This window comes from Camelus bactrianus, chromosome 1, assembly GCF_048773025.1.
Source record: "Camelus bactrianus isolate YW-2024 breed Bactrian camel chromosome 1, ASM4877302v1, whole genome shotgun sequence".
NCBI lineage: Eukaryota > Metazoa > Chordata > Mammalia > Artiodactyla > Camelidae > Camelus > Camelus bactrianus.
The window spans coordinates 1,438,543-1,457,914 of NC_133539.1; the positions used below are offsets into that span (position 1 = coordinate 1,438,543).

At 51.8% G+C, this 19,372-nt stretch overlaps 1 protein-coding gene across 9 annotated transcripts in view; it reads left to right on the plus strand.

Moving 5' to 3' along the window:
* UBE2G2 (ubiquitin conjugating enzyme E2 G2) overlaps nt 1-19,372 on the plus strand; it is a 28,164-nt gene that overhangs the window by 1,656 nt on the left and 7,136 nt on the right. For 6 of the 9 annotated variants that reach the window (XM_074378684.1, XM_074378769.1, XM_074341158.1 and 3 more), the window contains exons 2-4: nt 9,493-9,603; nt 10,497-10,532; nt 10,628-10,673. The exons of 1 other annotated variant lie outside the window; for it this stretch is intronic. In XM_074378684.1, coding sequence (XP_074234785.1) covers nt 9,493-9,603; nt 10,497-10,532; nt 10,628-10,673 — 193 coding nt within the window. Of the gene's footprint in view, nt 1-9,492; nt 9,604-10,496; nt 10,533-10,627; nt 10,674-16,712; nt 18,107-19,372 lie in introns of those variants that run through there. 2 more of the 9 variants (XM_074378663.1, XM_045504002.2) reach the window with 2 other exon arrangements.

Genomic DNA, 19,372 nt, shown 5'->3' on the forward strand with positions numbered 1-19,372 from the left:
TGGAGTATGTGTGGCAGACAGAGCTGTGCAGCTGTCTCTCTAAGTCCCCCGTCCCCTGGCTGCTGGGTCAGACTGTAACCCTGGCACTGGTGTATGGGGGCTTGGAGAGTCGTTCACAGGTCACACCTGATGAGGTTAGGACAGGAGAGTGTCCTGGATTGTCGGGGTGGAACCCCGTCCTCACGTCAGGCCCCCACACAGAAGAGGTGGCGGGAGAGGTGGTAGGGAGATCCGGAGGGTGAGAAGGCCTCCACCTGCCTGGGCTGCTGGGCCGGGAGCTGGGGGTACGGTGGCCTCGCGAACCTGAGAGTGACCCCTGGCTGAGAGCAGTGAGGTACCCAGAACCTCTGTCCTACAGCCGCAGGGAACAGGATTCTGCCAGACACCTTAATGAACTCGGGGCAGCAGCCCTGCCAACACCTTGACTACTGCCTCGGGAGACTCTAAGCAGAGAACCGTCTGGCCTGCACCGTGTCCAGCCTTCTGACACACAGAAACCATGAGCTCATCGGTGGGTGTTGTTTTCAGCCACTGAGTTTGCGGTAATTGTCACAATACCGTAGAATGTGGACACAGTGCGTTAAAGAGGGGAGTTTTGTTGTTGGTAGTAACATGGTAAAGTTCCTCTTAGTGAGTCTTCCGTGCCTTAGCGTCTGGTTTGGCCTCCTACCACGTTTTAGGCGGCACAAGCAGTGGGAAGGTAGGTTTTAAAGAAACGGCTTCTGTGCGGAATGGGCTTAGGTAGATGTGCATGGGGCTCAGGCTCACTGTCTTGTATTTGAGAAGAGTCAGAGCAGCAGACACAGGTGGCAGGACCTTAGAAATGATTCTGTTCAGGCCTCTGGTTTTACAAATTTTACAGGAAATTGCATAACAGACAAAATGATTTGCCCAGGTTCTTACAACCGAAAAAAAAGGAGAGACGGGAAAAGAACCAAGATGCCCTAGACTGATACCTCTCCATGATGTTTTATCTTCGTGCGTCATCTGGCCTTTTCTGGGAGTGTCAGAGATGGACCTAGGGACTGGTTTCCAGGGCGGCCCTGGAAAAGCAGCACAATCTAGGGGGCTTAACACAGCAGAGACTTGCTCTCTCCCGGCTCTGGAGGCTGCAAGTCCCACATCAAGGTGCTGGCAGGGCCTCATTCCCCCTGAAGGCTCTAGGAAGAATCTCTCCTCGCCTCTGCTGGCTCCTGGCGGTTGCTGGCGGTCCATGGTGTTCCCTGGCTCATGGCAGCCTAACTCCAGTCTCTGCCCCTGTGTTCGCATGGCCATCTTTCCTCTTGCAAAGACACCAGCCGTTGGTTGAGGGCCTATCCTAATCTAGTGTGCCCTCCTTGTAACTTGATTACATCTGCGCAGCCCCTGTTTCCAGATGAGGTCACATTCATTCACAGTTTCTAGGGGACACTATTCAACTGAGTAATAGCAACTCCAAACTTCCGCTTGTAAAACTGAGCCCCTGTGCTCCTGCCCCATTGTGGCCCCGCAGTCTCCCCCTCTCAGTTGGTGGCAGCCTCATTCTTCTGGTTGTTTGGGCTCAAAACAGATTCATCCTTGAAGACTCACTTTCTCTTTTGTATCTGTTGTTTGGACTTTATCTGGAGTCCCACACCGTCCTAAGCTGCTACCTCTGGCCTGTGGCTATGGCACCGCCCTCACGGTGGTCTGCTTCTGCCCTGTCCTCAGCATAGCAGCACCTCAGATCCTGTCCCACTGCCCAGAAGTCCTCGCGTTGACAGCTCAGGCTCTACCTGTTCTGGCCCTTCTGCCTCTCTGACCTCGCCTCGTCCCCCAGCCGAGCGCGGCTCTCCAGCCCTAGTGGCGCCGTCGTTGGCACACTCCCCTCTCTCCGGGCATCGGCTCCGTTTCGCTGGTGTCATCATTACTCTTGCCCTGCTGCCCGGAGATGCCTTCTCTGCACCACCAGTCTCAGCCAGTCCTTCCCGCTACTGTCTTCCTTCCCTGTAATTAATCCCTCTCAGCTTTCTAAAGCATCTTTTATTGTGAAGTATGTCATATATGTAAAGGCTGTAAAAGATGTATGTTCAGATGGAACAGTAAAATGAACGTCTGTGCCTGTGACCCCGCTTACAAAGCAGAACTCTAGCCGTGGCTGAGACCTCTCGGTGCCCCTTCCCACCCCCGTCGGGGTCACTGCCACTCAGTGCCGTGTGCGTTGTTCTTTCCCTTTTCCTCATAGTTCTACCCCTCAGTATATACTAAACAACGTGTTATTTACTTTCGCCCGTTTTTATATTGAGTGGAGATGGAATTGCACAGTGTGTACTCTGCAAGTTGAATCTTTGCTAAGTGCGGTTTCTGCGATTCATTTATGCTAAAGCATACAGCTGTGTTCTTTTCACTGCTGGGTAGTATCTCACTTTGTGAATAAGCCCGTATTTACCCTTTACATTGCTGCCGGGCACGTGGGCTATTTCCAATGTTAGAGGATCATGCACGTAGGTTGCCGTGGACATTGTGGTGTGCCTGTGCACGGTGTAGACCTGGATGTAACGCGGTCCTGGAGCGTGCGCACGTCAGCTTTGTGGGTGGTTCCCGTGTGCATGTTCTGCACTGGTCACTTTCCATGTTCACTGACGCCTTGGTCCCATGCAGGTCTGTTTCCACCCACCCGATGGGTGTGACATGGCTCCTTGTGGTTTTAATTTGTAGATCATGATTAGTGAATGAAGCTGAGCGTTGTGTCATGTTAATAGATGACTTGTGTTTTTCCCTTTGTGAAATGTCTGTTCGTGTCTTTTAACAGATTTTCATAGTGTGGTTTCTCTCTCTTTCTGATTTGTAGGAGTTCTTTATAAGTTCCCTGTCCCTTTTTATGTTCCTAATTTTTTGTTGGTTATATATGTTACGAGTATTTTATCCCTGTTTGTGCTTTCTCTTCTCAACCTTTGTGGTATCTTGTTCCAGCCACCTTTTTTTAAAAAAGGCAGTTGTATTGGGGTACAGTTGACATACAGGAAGCTGATATAAAGAGTACATTTGATGAGTTCTGTGAAGCCGTCACCACAGTCAGGATGATGTGTGGAATCCCCACCCTCCTAGGTCTCCTGCCTCTTTGTAATCCAGCTCTGCCTTCTCTCTCCTGCACCCCCAGGTCCCAGGTAGTGACTGATCTGCCTTCTGTCACTCACCGTGGTTGTTTTGAGTTTCCTTTCGTCAGACTTCTCTCACTCAGCATGGGTGAATCTCGCGTCAGCCAGGTTGTTGACTGCGTCCGCGGTCCACCCCTCTCACTGCAGAGGAGAGTCCGCTGTGTGGCCAGACCCCGGCTTGTTACTGCACTCACCTGCTGGTGGACCTTTGGCTATTGCAGATAAACCTGCCGTGAGCATTTGGGCACCTTTCCTGCTGTGGACATCTGTTTTCATTTCTTTTGGGTAAACAGCTGGGTCTCATGTGAACTGTATGTTTGATTTTTAAAGCAACAGCCAAGCTTTTCCCAACCAGCTGTGTGTTAGGAGTTCCAGCAGCCCCACTGCCTTGCTTGACACCTGCTATGGTCAGTTTAAAACTTTTTAGCCATTCTGTTGGGTGTGTAGTGGTATCTCATTGTGGCTTTACCTCACATTTTCCTGATGACCAGAGATGTCATGTATCAGCCCACGGTTTGTACGCCATCCAAACACCTTTTTTGTTGATGTTCCTTGAGTCTTTTGCTTACTTTTTACTGGGTTTATTGTTTCCTCATTAAGTTGTAGGAGTTCTTTATATAATGCCGGTACAAGTTATATGTTGGATATTTTGTAAATATTTTCTCTTAGACTCTGGCTTGCCTTTTTAGAAAACAGCCGGCGTGCGCTGTGAGCTGCTTCCCTCTGCTGGGCGAACGTGTGCCCCTTGCACCGCAGCTCCTGTGGCCTGTCTTGTCATTTTCATAACACTGCCTTTAAAAGAGCAGGTTTTAAGCATTTCGGTGACGTCCAGTTGATTGACTTTTAAAATATTTCTCGCTTTCTGTGTTATGTTTAAGAAATCATTGCCTAACATAAGATCACTAAGGTTTTCCCCGTGATTTCTTTATACTGTTAGCTCCTACATTTTGATCTGTGATCCACGTCAAGGGACATTTTGTATATGGTATGGGGAAAAGGTCAAGGTTTACTTACAGCTGGTTTGCAGATAGCTGTCCAGTTGTTCGAGTGCTGTGTCAGCCTGCCTGGGGGGCTGTAACTGAGAGCCACAGGCCAGGGCTTGCATCACAGAGGTTCCTTTCTCACAGGCCGAGGTCCAGATGTGGCAGGGCTGGTCCCTTCGAGGCCCCGCTCCTGGGCATGTGGACAGCTGTCTCTTCCCTGTGTCCCTGCCTGGTCGTCCCTCCGTGCATATCTGTGTCCTGATCTTCTTATAAGGACACCAGTCAGATTGGATTGGGGTCCACCCCGTGACCACATTTACCTTTAATCACCTCCTCAGAGACCTTCGTTAGAGGCTCGTCTCCGCTTTACTCTTCTCACCTGCCGCGCCCTGGAGCTGGCGTGGTGCCAGCACCCGGCGTAGTCGTCATCCCTCTTCACAGCCGCAGGTGTTCTGTCAGTAGACGTGTCATAATTTGACTGGTCTGTTGATAGACATTTGGGGGTGTTCCCAGTTTTTTTGCTATTACAGAATGTCCTGAGACGAATAGCTTTATGCACGTGTCTTTTCTTATTTTTACCAGTGTACCTGTGGGTTAGATTCCGAGAAATAGGACTGCTGGGTCAAAGCATATATTTTTATTTCATTTTGTGTGGTGTCTATTTTTTAAGCCACTATTTAAAACAATGTTTTTTTAAAATTCAAATTAACATTCTCAAGGAATCAGTGGCAAAGAATGGTCTTTGCAAATTCCTGATAGTAAGATTTTGCTTCTGTTTTTGAGGTTGTTTTTATTATTAAATCTGAAGCTTTATGGGTGTGTGTGCGTGCATGTGCATGTGTTGACAACAAAACAAGGAAGCAGAATGTAGTCCAGAAGTTTCCCTCTGCCTGGAGAACCCGAGCACTGTGACCCCGTGTTGACCAGTAGATGGTGCTGTTGACTAAGGACGCAGGCGGGAGGGCGGCGCCCTGCTCCAGCTGCAGGGTTCAGACTCCAGCTGCAGGGTTCAGACTTTGCTTCTCCCAAAGGGAGGCTGTGGGGGAGGGCAGTCCCCAGGGGAGCCCCACTGAGGAAGAGGAAGGCCGGCCCTCTGGTCTAAGCTCCTCCTCGAGGCTCCGGGCCCCTCTCCCACTAACGGTGTGCCCCCCCCCCATCAGCTTGCAGTTCATCTGCCCCCATCTGTGTGAGGCTCTTTCTCACGATAAGGTGGTAAGTCCCGGGGAATGTCATGGACACATGGTGACTCTGGCTAATAATGCTGTGTTGTATGTTTGAAGTTTGCTAAGAGAATAGATCTTGAAAGTTCTCATCTCAAAAAAGTTCCGTAGCTGTCTGTGGTGGTGGTGAGGCCGAGTAGACTTCCTGCGGTGGTGACTCCACAGCAGATACGGCGTGGCATCGCTGTGTGGCACCTGGAGTTAGCATGCGGTTACGTGTCAGTTATGCCTCAGCTAAGAGAAGGCCCAGCTCCGTACCACCTGCATGGCAAGGCCTCTCCTGATGACCCGGCCGGCCTCTCTGTCACTTCGCCCTGGTCCTCGCTGCGCCCAGCAGCACCTGGAACGCTCCATTTACGTGTCTCCTTGTTTACTGCCTGTCTGCCTCCTCTGGGACTTACGTGCACTGAGGGCAGGACCGTGTCTCTCAGTCACCACGACCTCCACACTGCCTGGAGTAGGTCTTGGCAGAGAAGAAGCAGAAGTGATATTTGCTAGCCGGTACATGGTTAGTGGTTGGCCACTTCTGGACATTTTGGCCACCCAAAATGGTCGCCCCATTGCCCTGTGTCTTGTAGAGCCCCTCGGAGCTTCAGATACCACCAAGAAGCACATGGAAGGGGAAGACAGCACCCTGGAGCTGAGTGACTCTGTGATTAGAACTGTAACTGTGCACTTTTCAGCACATAACATTATATAGCAAGACAGAGACACACGGCAGACTTTTAAACCACCAGTTGGAACAGTGTTTCATGACGGTGGGGGGATATTTAAACTGTCCTTTGTCCTGTAAGGTTTAGACTCCCTGAGACCCCTCATCAGTGGTGGCTTCTCCTTGCTCCTGCTTAGGCTGCTGTCCTTGGTCACAGTCCGTTCTCAGTCTCTCTTGGGAGAGTGCCCAGCGTTACAGCGTAAAGCTCCTTAATCACATCCAGTGACATTTTACCTGCTGTTTCCCCATATTTTTCCGGAGGTTGGTTCATATGAGGATCGTTATAATTTGTTGTAAGTTTATCTGCACAAAAGCATGTTGATTGCTACCGAGACTCTGAAGCTAGTCTTCTTTTTTTTTTTTTTAACATTTTTTATTGATTTATAATCATTTTACAATGTTGTGTCAAATTCCAGTGTTCAGCACAATTTTTCAGTCATTCATGGACACATACACACTCATTGTCACATTTTTTTCTCTGTGAGTTACCATAACATTTTGTGTATATTTCCCTGTGCTATACAGTGTAGTCTATTCTACAATTTTGAAATCCCAGTCTATCCCTTCCCACCCTCCACCCCCCTGGCAACCACAAGTCTGTATTCTCTGTCTGTGAGTCTATTTCTGTCCTGTATTTACGCTTTGTTTTTGTTTGTTTGTTTGTGTTTGTTTTTGTTTTTTAGATTCCACATATGAGCGATCTCATATGGTACTTTTCTTTCTCTTTCTGGCTTACTTCACTTAGAATGACAGTCTCCAGGAGCATGCATGATGCTGCTAATGGCATTATGTTGTCGGTTTTTATGGCTGAGTAGTATTCCCTTGTATAAATATACCACCTCTTCTTTATCCAGTCACCTGTTGATGGACATTTAGGCTGTTTCCATGTTTTGGCTATTGTAAATAGTCCTGCTATGAACACTGGGGTGCAGGTGTCATCCTGAAGTAGGGTTCCTTCTGGATACAAGCCCAGGAGTGGGATTCCTGGGTCATATGGTAAGTCTATTCCTAGTCTTTTGAGGAATCTCCACACTGTTTTCCACAGTGGCTGCACCAAACTGCATTCCCAGCAGCAGTGTAGGAGGGTTCCCCTTTCTCCACAGCCTCTCCAGCATTTGTCATTTGTGGATGTTTGAATGACGGCCATTCTGACTGGTGTGATGAAGCTAGTCTTCTAAGTCATGACATCAGCATTAAAAAAAAAATTCTTAGACATATCTCTTGGTGCACGTGTGCACATGTTTCTATGAGTTTGTGCTCCGGCGGGGAGTTTCTGGGTTGTAGTAGACAAGAGCAACCTCATTTCTAAAGTGGTTGTGCAGTTTACCCTCCTCCCCCTCTGTTTCTGTGGCTCCTCATCTGTGTGGACACTCCTTGCAGTCACCTTCTCAGCTCTGATTACTGGGTTATCCTGGCGGGGGTGGAGCTCTGACTGTGGTTGTAGTTTGCATTTCCCCATGATTAATGAGGTTGAACACCGTGTCGTATGTTTACTGGCCACTTAGATGTCCTTTGTGTGTGTGAAGGGCCTGTTGAGGCCTTGTGCTTGGCTTTCTTCTGGGCTGTCTGTTCTTAGTGATCTGGGAGGCCTCCTTCAGGAGCTGAGACGGCCCTTTGCCGGCTGTATGTGTCACAGGCGTCTTCTCCTGTCCGGGCTTCATTTCGCTTGGGTTGATGTTCACCAGTGGAATTGCTGGGTCTCAGGGTAAGTGTATGTTTAAACTGTTTCCATTAGAAGTGGTCAAACTGTTTACCAAAGGGGAGCGAGACCGTTTGCATCTCCCGTGGTGCCTGAGAGATCCAGTTGTTAACTTAGCAACTCTCGATACTATCGGTCTTTTTAATGTTAGCTCTTCTGTGCTGGCTAGTGCAGACATTTTACCCATAAGATGCACAGCCACGCCTTTCGGTGGCTGTGGCTTCCATTTCCGGACAACTCACGGTGCTGAGCACCTTTTCATGTGCTCATTTGCCACCGTGTCTTCTCTGCTGGTGGGTCTGCTCGTTCTTCTGCCGGGATTAGAACACCTCACTTCTCCTGTGTTTCTCCTTTACTCCCCCACTCACAGCACTTCTGCCACCAGGCATGTGGGCTTTGTCCCCACACCAAGCAGTTCTTTGACACCAGCTGGGTGTCCTACAATTTAATGACCTACCTGGAAATCACGGGTTGAGGGCTCAGTCCCACAAGACTCCCCCCGCACCCAGCCTTGAGGTGCCCACTGCAAGTCCAGGTTGTCACCTGTGCTTTTGACTGATGGGCTGTAAATTGGAGGTCCCCACAGCCCCTCCTCGGGTTCTGTTAATTTGCCAGAGCAGCTCCCAGCACTCAGAGATCCTTTATTTACTGGGTTACCAGTTTGTTATAAAGGAGCTGACTTAGGAACAGCCAGATGGAAGAGGTGGGGGGGGGGCGGGTGTGGGGAAAGGCGCCGAGCTTCCTTGCTCTGGGGCGCTGCCCTCCCAGCCCCTCCACGTGCTCACCAGCCCCCAAGCTCCCCGATCCTTATGCTGTTGGGATGTTATGGAGGCTTCCTTTGTAGGCGTGATCCATCGTTAACCCCAGTTTCAGGCCCCTCACTACCTTGGGGGCTGGGGGTGAGGCTGAACCCGAACTGTGGCCTGGTCTTACCCGCCCCCCACTTCTGCCCCGAGCCCACCCGGAGCCACCTCATTAGGACAGAGACCCTCCTACTGCGCTTGCCCTTGTGAATTTACGAGGGATTTAGGAGCTCTGTGGGACCTGGGGCAGAGACCTGTATGTGTGTTTTCTGTTATGTCGCCTGCCCCTTCTCCCTGTTTTCTCACGCGCTTTGGTTTTTGTGTGCAGGGAAAAGGCTTTATATTTTGTTCTTAAAGATTAGCGTCGTCTGTGGGCAGGCGGCTCTTCTCCTCCGTTCTGGGTGCTGCTGCCCTCCTCGTGGGCTGACGGCCCGCTCCGGGCGCGCTCCCTTCTCTCCCCTGGTCTGCCGTGTGCAGTGCCGTCGCCTGGCTGGCTGTAGCTTTGTCGGAAGCCTTGATGGCCCGTGGGTGCAGTTCTCCCATTTACTCCTTTTGAAGAATGTCAGAGCTGTTCTTGGCCGTTTGCATTTTCACAGATGTTTTAGGATTAATTACCTTGTAAAATTCCAGGAAAACCTGCTGGGATTTTGGCTGAGGTTGCACTTGATGCATAGATTTCAGTGTGAGGAGGATGGGTAACTTTGTAATACTGAGTTCTTTAATCTGTGTGATAAAATCTCCACTTATTAAGGTCTTTTAATACTACGTGTTAATAATTTCTGTTCTGTAATGGGTCTTGTACATCTGTGAAGCACTTGTTTCTACACATTACCCATTGTAATGGTTGTCTTCCCTAGGTTTCCTCTTCTCACTTGCTGTGTGTAGAAATACAACTCAGTTCTGTTTACTGACCCCGTATTCAGCAGCTTCGCAGACTTTTTCTCATAATTTACCTCTAGATTCTTCTGGACTCTCCGTGTCGGTACGCACAGCATCTGAGGACAGTGACGGCTCTGTTTCCTCTGTTCCAGTCCTTACGGCTTGTGTTTGTTTGGCAGGGACTGTTAATGGTATGTCTGTCTGGTTTTGTCGCTCTCCTGTTTGTATGCTTCTCACTATTCTAGTAGCATCCCAGCGTGGCACTCGGCCCAGACGGGAGGCACTGGCCGTCTGGCCCCGTGGTCCTGCGTGGCTGCCCGTCTCGCCCGCGTCCCCTTCCATCTCCCGTCATCCACTTTCCAGTCCGTCCACAGGCGTGGCTTCACCCTGGGGCCTCCTGTGGGCACAGTGAGGAGGCCGAGGGTGGGAGTCACATTCCTCAGCAGCAGCTCCCAGGTGGCAGAGCTGGGCCTCCAGGCTTTGAGCAACTTCTCACCTTCTTAAATTGCCAAGAGACGCTGCTGCCGACTGGTTTTCTCCTGTTTCTGCTCCCAGTGTTGGTCTGATACCCTGTGGGGCCTCATGCCTGGGGGCCCACAGGTTTTGTAGCGTGGAGTCGGAGGTCGACCGGCAGCCTATAGACCACTTGATGAACTTGAGGATACCAGGCTTTTGAAACCTCAGTGCTATTCACAGCTCTAGTTTATCACCTTCAGAAAGGTTTGTTCCAACTTTCGCAATGACAGAAAGTCCATTTCAGTTAGGAAATAATATATTGTGATTGATTTGTGAGCTTTAATCAAAATATCCAGAGGGAATATTTTGGAAAGACAGTTGACCCTCTTGTATGTTTCTTCATTTGTAAGTGTTTACAGTTCTAAAACTGCTCTGCTGGTATGAAGGACTGCTTACAGAGTCTTGATCAGAAATGTAACTGGAGCAGACATTCACTTGGGACAAGCAGCATTTTCATCTGTTAACACGTGTACCATATAATTTATAGTCTTCGGTATGCTTTACACTTTTTAGTTAAAATGCAACATAATCATTCTTTTTCATAATGGTTTTACTTTTAATTTTGTAGAATTAACCTTGAACCCTCCGGAAGGAATTGTGGCAGGTAAGTTTGGTGTGGAATTAACCTCTTTATAATTTGCTTCTGGTTGCCAAAGTTGCCCTCAAAGTTAAAATGTGGAATTCCTTCTTTCCCTGCAGGCCCCATGAACGAAGAGAACTTTTTTGAGTGGGAGGCACTGATCATGTAAGTTCATCCCATGTGCTGTTCGGTTTTAAGCCTTGACTGGAAACTAGGCCTGTGAGACACCTCCAGCGCAAAAGTGTCCACCGGCAAGAGGCCAGGTGTGCTCTTAGGTTGAGGCTTTCTCTCATCTGCTGATCTGAGAGCAGAAAGCAGCACAGACATCCATCCAGAGCAGTGAGAGTGTTTCCTTGGAGCCGTGAAAAGGGCGAGTGTGAGTATTTGTATTTGTGGTTTCAGGATAATAAAGTCTGGATGTCGTGTGGCTGGCTGTGCTGGGCTAGCCTCCGAGTGGGCTTTGGCTGCAAGAAGTCCTGTGAGCCTGGGGCTCTGACCGTGGGCAGGGGGCCTTAGCATGCGGGTGCCGCCTGGGCCCTGCCCACTGTGCGCCTGGCTTCCTCCTCACCTTCCTCTCCCGCTCCTCCCCCTCTGCCCCCCACTTCCTCCTCCCCACACTTCCTCCTCCCACACCCCCATGTTCTACTCCTCCTCTGCTGCTGCTCCTTTTCCCCTCTGCCTTGTCTGGCCTTCCCTTGTCCCTGACTCGAGACGTGGCTTAGTTCAAAGGTGAGCAATGTGGTTCCTGTCCCCATTCTAGAAAGATCTGGACTGGATTTCACGGTATTTCCCTCATGATGATGTTGCTTGAAAAGAGCCCAGTTGACCCCAGATTCCAGCGTGTTCTTTGGCCCATGACCCAGGCCCTTTGTGTCTCTTCTACTTCAGATGTGCAGTCCTTGGCCATTTTTAGACTCACTGAATTTGTAACAAAATGTGGGCAGGTGTAATTTAGAAGTTGGGGTTATCCTCAGTTTCGGTATTCTCACTAGTAAAATGAGATCCTTTAATTAGGTAGGAAGGTTTCAGGTTGGATTTCACTGATGGTGCCCTGGGGGAGCCTGGAGGGAGTGTGACTTTGCTGGAGCGAGCATGAACTCTGGTTTGAGGCGGTAATGTTGACATCGTCAGACTTTCTTAGTTTGCCCGCTGCTTACATCACATTTAGTCTGAGAAACAAATTGCTGCTGAATGTTGTCTGTGGGTTAGATTAATACATGGAAGTTGATGTGAAAATGAAATTTTTTGAAAAGCAAATTATTTAAAAAATCATCAATAAATGCAGTCTGGAGAAAGGGCATCGAGACTAATGCTTCCTGGTGATCTGTAATGCCCTGATTGCTTGGGCCTGAGATGCCTGTCTTTCCTTCGGGTTTAAATATTTCTGGCAGGAGGATGACTTCGCAGTCTGTGTGTGGGTCTAACATGGTATTGTGTCTTCACTCCCCGAAAGCAGTTACGAGTTGGACGGTGAGTCTCCTGGTCAGCAGTGTCCTTCTTTTCATGGAACAGGGCGTTGTGCACTCGGCCCAGCTGCAGCTTTATTTTTAGAGAAACAGGAGATCATATCATATGAACTTGATTTGTAACCTGTTCTTTTCCTTTATGACGTCATATTCATTCTTTCTGTGTTCGTGCAGACATGTAGGCACACCACCAGGGCAGCAAGCCTGGCGTGGGTGCACAGATTGTCAGGGGGCCTCTGTGGGTGCAGAGTGCACAGTCACCTGACAGTTCTTCCGTCTTTGGAAGTGGTGCCTGAGCACGTCCACGTAGACTTCTTTAGAAGGCCTTACAGGGACGCTTGAGCCTTACAGGATGGTTTTTTAAGTGTCTGTTGTTAAGAATCTGTTAGGGTAAAATTACTAATTATAGATAAAGAGCATAAAATTAAGCCAATATTTTGAAAACCTGTCTTAAAAAGCAATTAGGACTATTTTTAGGTAGACCACTTTTATGTTGAATAAGGCTTTCTGCATTAGTGTGGAATTCCCCTGCTTCAAGATCTGGTGAGTTTGTGGTCTTTGGTCCTGTTCCAGACCCTGTCAAAACAGGAGGCCGTTCACAGATGTGCTCAAACACCCATTAAGGAATTAACTGTCCTCCTGCTGGTTCGCTCCCCCTGCTGTTTGGCAGACAGCTGGCTGAGTCCCACTCCATAGTGATGGGTGTTCTTTTCTCTCTTTATTCTTTGATCGTTTCCAGGGTTTCTTCCAGACCCTCGTGTCCCTAAAAGCCATGCCGGCCTCCACCTCTGGGAGCCTGGTGCGGTCGGCCTCTGAAGGCGTGCTTACCTCGGGGCCTCCATCCTCTCAGCTGTGCAGTGAGGAAACATCTTTTCAGGTGCTCAAGAGACAAATACAGAGTGCCTGTTATGTTAGGGGATGCAGGCGTGTCCTGGGTGACCCCAGATCTCTACCCTGGAAGAAGAAGATTAAGGGACTGGGGTGGGGAACACAGCAAACTAACTAACAGTAGTGATGCCCCACAGCCTGTTCTCTGATTAAAAGTTGGAAATAAACCTGAGTGACTCTCAGCCGTGCTCACAGTGAAGTCTGAGCGTGTGACCCAGCAGAAGAGGGCCGGGCCTTCCAGCCCCCCCGATGGGCAGGCCTCCTGAACTCTGCCTCTGACTTTCACTCATTTGGGTCAGAACAGAGGTTCAACGTGGTCTTAGACCCTTGACTTCACCTCTCCCAGCTCTGGGGTGTCTGGCCCGCGTCACCTGTGGGCCTTGGCCGTGGTGTTGGAGGTGGACGTGCCTCTGTCAGGCAGGAAGAGCCTGTGGTGGCAGGACGGCAGTTCAGCCTCAGTGGCTCGAAAAGATGTGAAGTCCCTTGGAGTCTCGCCGCCCGCCTCTGTCCCGCCCCGGCCTTCATACAGCGGCTGGCGTGGGGACCTCCCTGCCTGCTCCATGGCCAGGCTGCCTTCCCATCTCCAGATCAGGGCCCAGAGGCTGTGGTGAAATGAGAAGGCTCCTCCCCTTCCTGAACGGCCGGGACCCTTGGCTGACCGCACCCCCGCGTTACCGCCAGCGCCTGGGTGAAGCCAGTTCACACCTGCGGGTGCCAGGGCTCCCGGCTCTCGCTTCACCTGGACTGTGTGTGCTTGGCCCGCGCTGGGTGCAGAAGTCACGGTCACCGCCCTTTAGATCAGGCCTCTGGTTTACAGAAGACTGTCTCCTCTCAGCATTGTGCCTGCCAAAATAAACCTGAGATACTAAAATAGATGTTTATAATTTGTGCTGTATGTTCTCTGACCCAATAGTTCCCACCATGGGAATTTCTTCATCAGAAGTGTCACAAAGACCTCTGTGTGAGGAGGTTCATTTCAACATTCACTATAGTAATAAAAAAAAACCCCAGAAGCATCCTTGTCTGATACAGTCATGGACATCCAGTTGGCAGGATGCCGGCCTCACTGCAGCCGTTCCGGCAGAGTCCATGCACTGACTTCATGGACGCCCCCCCCCCCCCCCCCGTGTTCAGCAAGGCTGCAGCAGACGGTGGGCAGCAGGTCTGGACCAGTGTTGTCACTACGGGTGGCCTCGCCCCGTGGGACGTCAGGCTGTGCCTGGAGGTGGTGGTGGTGGTCACGCAGGGGGCGCGCTTCTGCAGGCACCGGCCGGGTGGGCACTGAGTGCCCTGTGACACCAGGACGCCCGAGGTGGCAGCAGTGTCGGGGCCAGGACACCCTGAGGTGGCCAGATACATTTAACAGCTTTACTGAGATGTGACTTACACATCGTAAGTTGTACCTGTATTAAGTGTATGATCAGTAATTCAGCTTTAGAGCATTTATTTCCAAAAGGTCCTCATGCCTGTTTGCGCTCAGTCCCCCTCCCCGCCCTCGGCTGTCCACCTCTTACCTGCTGACTCGATCAATTTACCTTTTCTGGACCTTTCCTGCAAGTGGAGTCATCGCTGTCTAGTCCCTTTTTCTCGGAGATGCCGGCGTCAGCAGCTCCTTCCTGTCACAGCCGAGTCGCGTTCACTGCAGACGGGCCCTCGGCTGCTGCCACACTCACATGCGGGTCGGAGACGCCCAGCCCTTCCTCCCAGCTGGGCCCACAGCAGCGGCGCTGCCCCAGCAGTCAGTTCATGTTAACGTTTAGGAACTGCCGGGCTGTTTTCCAGAAGAGCTCACCGTTGTAGGCTCCCACCGCGCCGTGGAGTTCCTGCCTGCACCTCCCTGCACCTCCCCGCCCTGCTGGGTGCTGGGTGCTGACGGGTGTCCTAGTGGGCGTGGGGGTCTCCGTGTGGACTTGTTCCGCGTTTCAGTGCCCGGTGGTGCGGAGCGCCCTTTCCTGGGCTTCTTGGCCATTCTCATGTCTTCTTTGGTGAATTTAAGAACTTTTGCCCATTTTTAAACTGGGTTGTCTTCTTATTCAGTCCTCAAGGTCTTTATGTATTTTAGATACAAGTCCTTTGTCAGGCAATATGGGATTTAGATGTTTTCCCCCGGGCTGCAGCTCTCCTGTCCGTCTCCTGACAGGGCGCTTTGAAGCTGAGGCATTTTAATTCCTGTGAAGTGCAGAGCGACGGTTGTTTCCTTGTATGGGTCATGCTTTTGGTGTCATATGACCCAAGGTTACAAAAGTTCTCTCGTACGTTTTCTTTCAGAAGTTTTATATTTATAGCTCTTACATTTAGGTTTTTGGCCCATTTTGGATGATTTGGGGGTGTGGCTTTGGGTAGGGGGCCAACTTCATCCTTCAGTGGGTGGCTGTCCAGTTGTCCTGCACCGTTTGTTGAAGAGAAGATCCTTGCTGCATTGGGTTACCTTGGCACCTTTGTCAGAATCCGTTGACCCTGAATGTGAGGGTCTGGCTGCGGGCCTGACTTCTGCTCCGGTGCTCTGTCCGTCCTCCCACGAGCACCACACGGTCTCCGTCGCTCTAGCTCGTAAGTTCTGAAATTGGGAGTGTAGTGTTCTCCCTTTTCAGGATTGCTCTGCCTGTTCTAGGTCCCTTGCCTTCCTGCTGGAATTTGGGGAGCAGCTGTCAGTTTCTGTGGAGAAGCCAGCTGGGATTTTGAGAGAGGTTGCGCTGAGTCTTCAGACCAGTCCGAGGAATACTGGCACCTTAACGATCCTGAGTGCTCCAGTCCGTGCACGTGGAATGTCTCTCCATTTATTTAGGTGTTTTAAAATTCCTCCCAGCAGCGCCATGAGACATTTTTAAAAAATAACCCAGTTTTGTGGGTGCGAGTATGTGAATTCATGCCCACAGAGGCGAGCCTGGGAGAAGAGTGGGGCTCGCCGTGGCTGCGGGGTGACTCGGGAGGGGCGGCCCGCAAGGGGTTCGCCTGCTTTCCTGTGTATACTCGTGTGTTTGAGTCTTCTCTGACCCTCCTACTCATTCTGGGCAAGGTCAGAGTTTATGTCCATCCAAATGCACTATGAAATTCGTATGATTGATGGACTTACTTTGTGCACTTTAAATATAGTTAAAGTGTATTTGATTTGAAGTTTTCAGAAATTTCTGTTGCAGCCAAAATTCGGAGATGACTCTTAGCTCCTTTTGAGCAGATTAAATCCTGAAAATAATCACATGGAAGAAAGCCTATGTTTGTTGCTTCAGTGATTCCTGACAGAGGCGCCTGTCCTGCCCTCCCCCAGCTCCCAGCGTTGGTTCTTTACGTCCGGGTTGCTGGGGGCGCTTAGTGCGCAACAGAAGAGGAAACGGCAGCAAAACGGCTGCCCGGGTCCTTCCCCAAGACACGGCGCTGAGGCAGGGCTGCTGCCAGCTGGGTGTAGACGTGTAGCCCCGCTGAGACCAGCAGGTGCCAGGACACAGGCTGCGGGGGCACTGCCTGGGTGACAGCTCCCCACGCCCGGCCTGCTTTCCTGCGGCGGGGGCAGCCCCTTCCCGGCCGTGTCTGTGCAGCCCGCTGCCGCAGGGGCCGCCTCCGGCAGATGCAGCAGGTGCCCCTTCAGCCTCTGCTTGGGCTGAAGCCGGGCGCCCGGCCCAGGGCTGGGGCGGACGTGCACCCCTCTGGCGGTGGGGAGGCGGGCGTGGGAAGGAGTCGCGGCTGCACTGCGGGCAGAGGGAGCAGGTGGAGCTGGCGCCTCTGCTCTGACGCTGTCCCCCGCACGGCTGCCCCGCTGGGTGCTCGCGTGGGTGCTGCAGTGCGAGGGGGGGGCACCTGGCCTGGACGGGAAGGGGGTCTGGGTAACCACGCTCCTTTCTTTTCTGTGCTTCAGGTGGTCGTGGCTTTGGAGAGTGGCTGCCCCTCAGTAACCCAGTTCCAGCTGAAGTGCCAGTGAGGGCGCTCACGTCCCCATTAGTTAAAGCATTGTCGCATGTGTGTTTGAGACGTTCTGTGCACACGCTGGGACAACTTGGAGAAGGGAATAGCACAGACCAGCTGCCTCCACACCTGGCGCAGCCAGAGTGACACGCAGGCTGCGGCCCTGGACCGCGCCGCCAGGCAGGCGGCCCCCCTCGCCCAGACGCGGCGCCCGGCCTGCCTGCCGCCTCCGTCATCTCGGAGCGCGGGTGGGAGTGAGGAGCGCAGCGCGGCTCCTCTCGCGTTTAACGTTGGAAGACTAAGCGAGCGTGTCTCCACTTTCTGTTGGCTCCGCGATGACTGACTGTTAGTGACGGCGTGGTGGCGGCGCTGCGCTGGGCACTGTCCCTCTGGAGGGCGAGTGCTGCTGGGTGGCGGTCGGGTGAGACCAGGGCTGTGACCTCCGCACCCCCTTCCCCCGAGGCCCGCACGTCAGCGTGAGCTGTGTGACGCGCTGTTTCTGCACAGAGTCCAGGTGGTGGTTGAGCTCCACTCAGGTGCTCACCTCAGAAGATGAGCACACTCACCTCCGAGCTCTGAAGTCACTCAGGCCGTTGCTTTAATCCGTTAAGATAGAAAGTGACCTGCGGCCTCGGAGGAGCTGGGTTTGCTTCTCTCTTCTGATACTCTTCCCTTTTCTTTATGAAGATTTCGGGCTGAGGCCTTCTTTGGTGGAGGAGAAGGAGGCTGGCCTGGAGCGCGGCAGTGCGACTTGTCCAAAAACAACACCAATTACCACTCTCGTCTTGGTTCAGGAATCTTCTCGACAGCGTTTTCCATGGCATCAGCAGGTGTGCCGCCCACCGGGGCCCACCTGGCTGCGAGTCCAGGGCAGCTGGCCCTCTGAACCCCAGTGTCAAACCAGCGGCGAACCAGAGCATGTGGAAACAGCTTTGACAGTTAAGATGCGGGAGCATTTTAGGAAATGTTTGATCATGCTTCCAAAGCTACTGGAGACCCAGTGGGCTTCTTCCTTTTTAATTTTAAAGAAAGCTCTATTATGAGAAACAAAGAACTGTGATCAAAGTATTGAGCAAATACCTCTTGGCTCAGTCCAGAAACGCAACCCAGACATTCCTTTCTGTTCTGAAGCAGCTGTGCCAGGAGCCCTGGGGCCCTGGCGAGCCCTCCAGTGTGTTAACAGCCTTGCTTTACAGACCGCCTCCATTTGCCCAGGCTCCTGGGCGTGCCGTTCGAGCTCTTGCCAAACTGACAGGGACCCGGACCGTCACTTAACCCTGACACCTTCCTCGGAAGGATGCGGGGAGAGCTAACGGGGCGGCTTTTGTCATCTGCCCGGAAGAGCAGGTGAGGGGGGACCACAGACTTCCCCCCAGGTCTGTGCAGACCCTGCCTCAGAGGGAGAGGCTTTGGGGCGTCCACCGGGGGGGGCGGGCAGTTTGCTGCGAGTTGGCCCCGCACTCCCCTCTGCCCAGGGCTTCCCCCTTCCGGTCTCGGGCCACATCCCTCCAAGATGAGGTGCTTTCACCCTGGCCTCCCCAGAAACAGCAGGGACAGATTTCAGAGTCAAGGCTTATGTCTTACAAACACTTCTCGCCTTGTTCTTATCTGACCCCACCCCCACCCCCGTGCTGTCCTGGCCCACCTCTGGCTGCTGTCACCACCCCCGGGTTGTCACCATGGGAAAGCAGAGCTGTTTGTACGCCTCCTCTCTGCGGTTTGTGTCTTTGAGCGGCTCCTGTCATGGAGGTCTCGGCCCGTGCGGGTCGCCCTGTCCTGGGGTCATGATGCGTGCGGGGCCTGGCGGAGCAGGGGAGCCGGCGGAGGGGCCGCGCGCTCCACTCCCACGGGCAGCGTGGGGGTCTGCTCCTGTCTGCTGGAGTGCTGCGTCTTCCCCGAGTACTTGCCCCGTGTCAGTGCCTGTAACTCGTGCAGCCGTTCTCCTTTCTTATAAAACTTCGCCTTGGAAAGATGGTCTAAGATTTTTAAGAACTACTCTAAGGTAGATTTATGAATTCAATTTAGAAGTGGAATTTGTAAGGGGTGGAGGAGTTCCTCTCTGTTAACATGCGGGCAGGCGGGGCGGGCTGGCCTTCCTGCTGTGTGTACTGGTCAAGGCAGTGTTAACTTACAGGATAGAATTTTACAGTTTAACAGGACTTTGGAAGCGGTTTGGCCCGTTTCTGCCATTTTCCATGTGAGGAGTATGTCCACCCAGGCAGACAGGCACGTGCGTGCCTGGGGACAGTGAGGGCTCAGGTGGCTGTGTCGGCACAGGACATGGCCCGCGCCCAGGCCACAGGTCCCAGCTTGCAGCCCAGTGCATGTGCACATGCCTGGCCCTTTGCAGCTAGTGTCACCAGTGAGCTCACGTGTGCTCTTTATCTGTTTCTGGAAGGTTACAAAATCACTTCGCACGTGCATTTAAAAATTAAAAATAGCCTTTGACATAACGACTCTTAACCCCTCATTCATTTAATACAGCGGAATCTTGCTCTAACTTGTACTGTGACTTATATCTTTATCCTAAAATGTAATTGTACCAGATAGAAAAATGGAATCCCCAAGGTCTTACAGAGCCGGCGTGAGTTCTATCCTCTGGTGCCGTTGCTC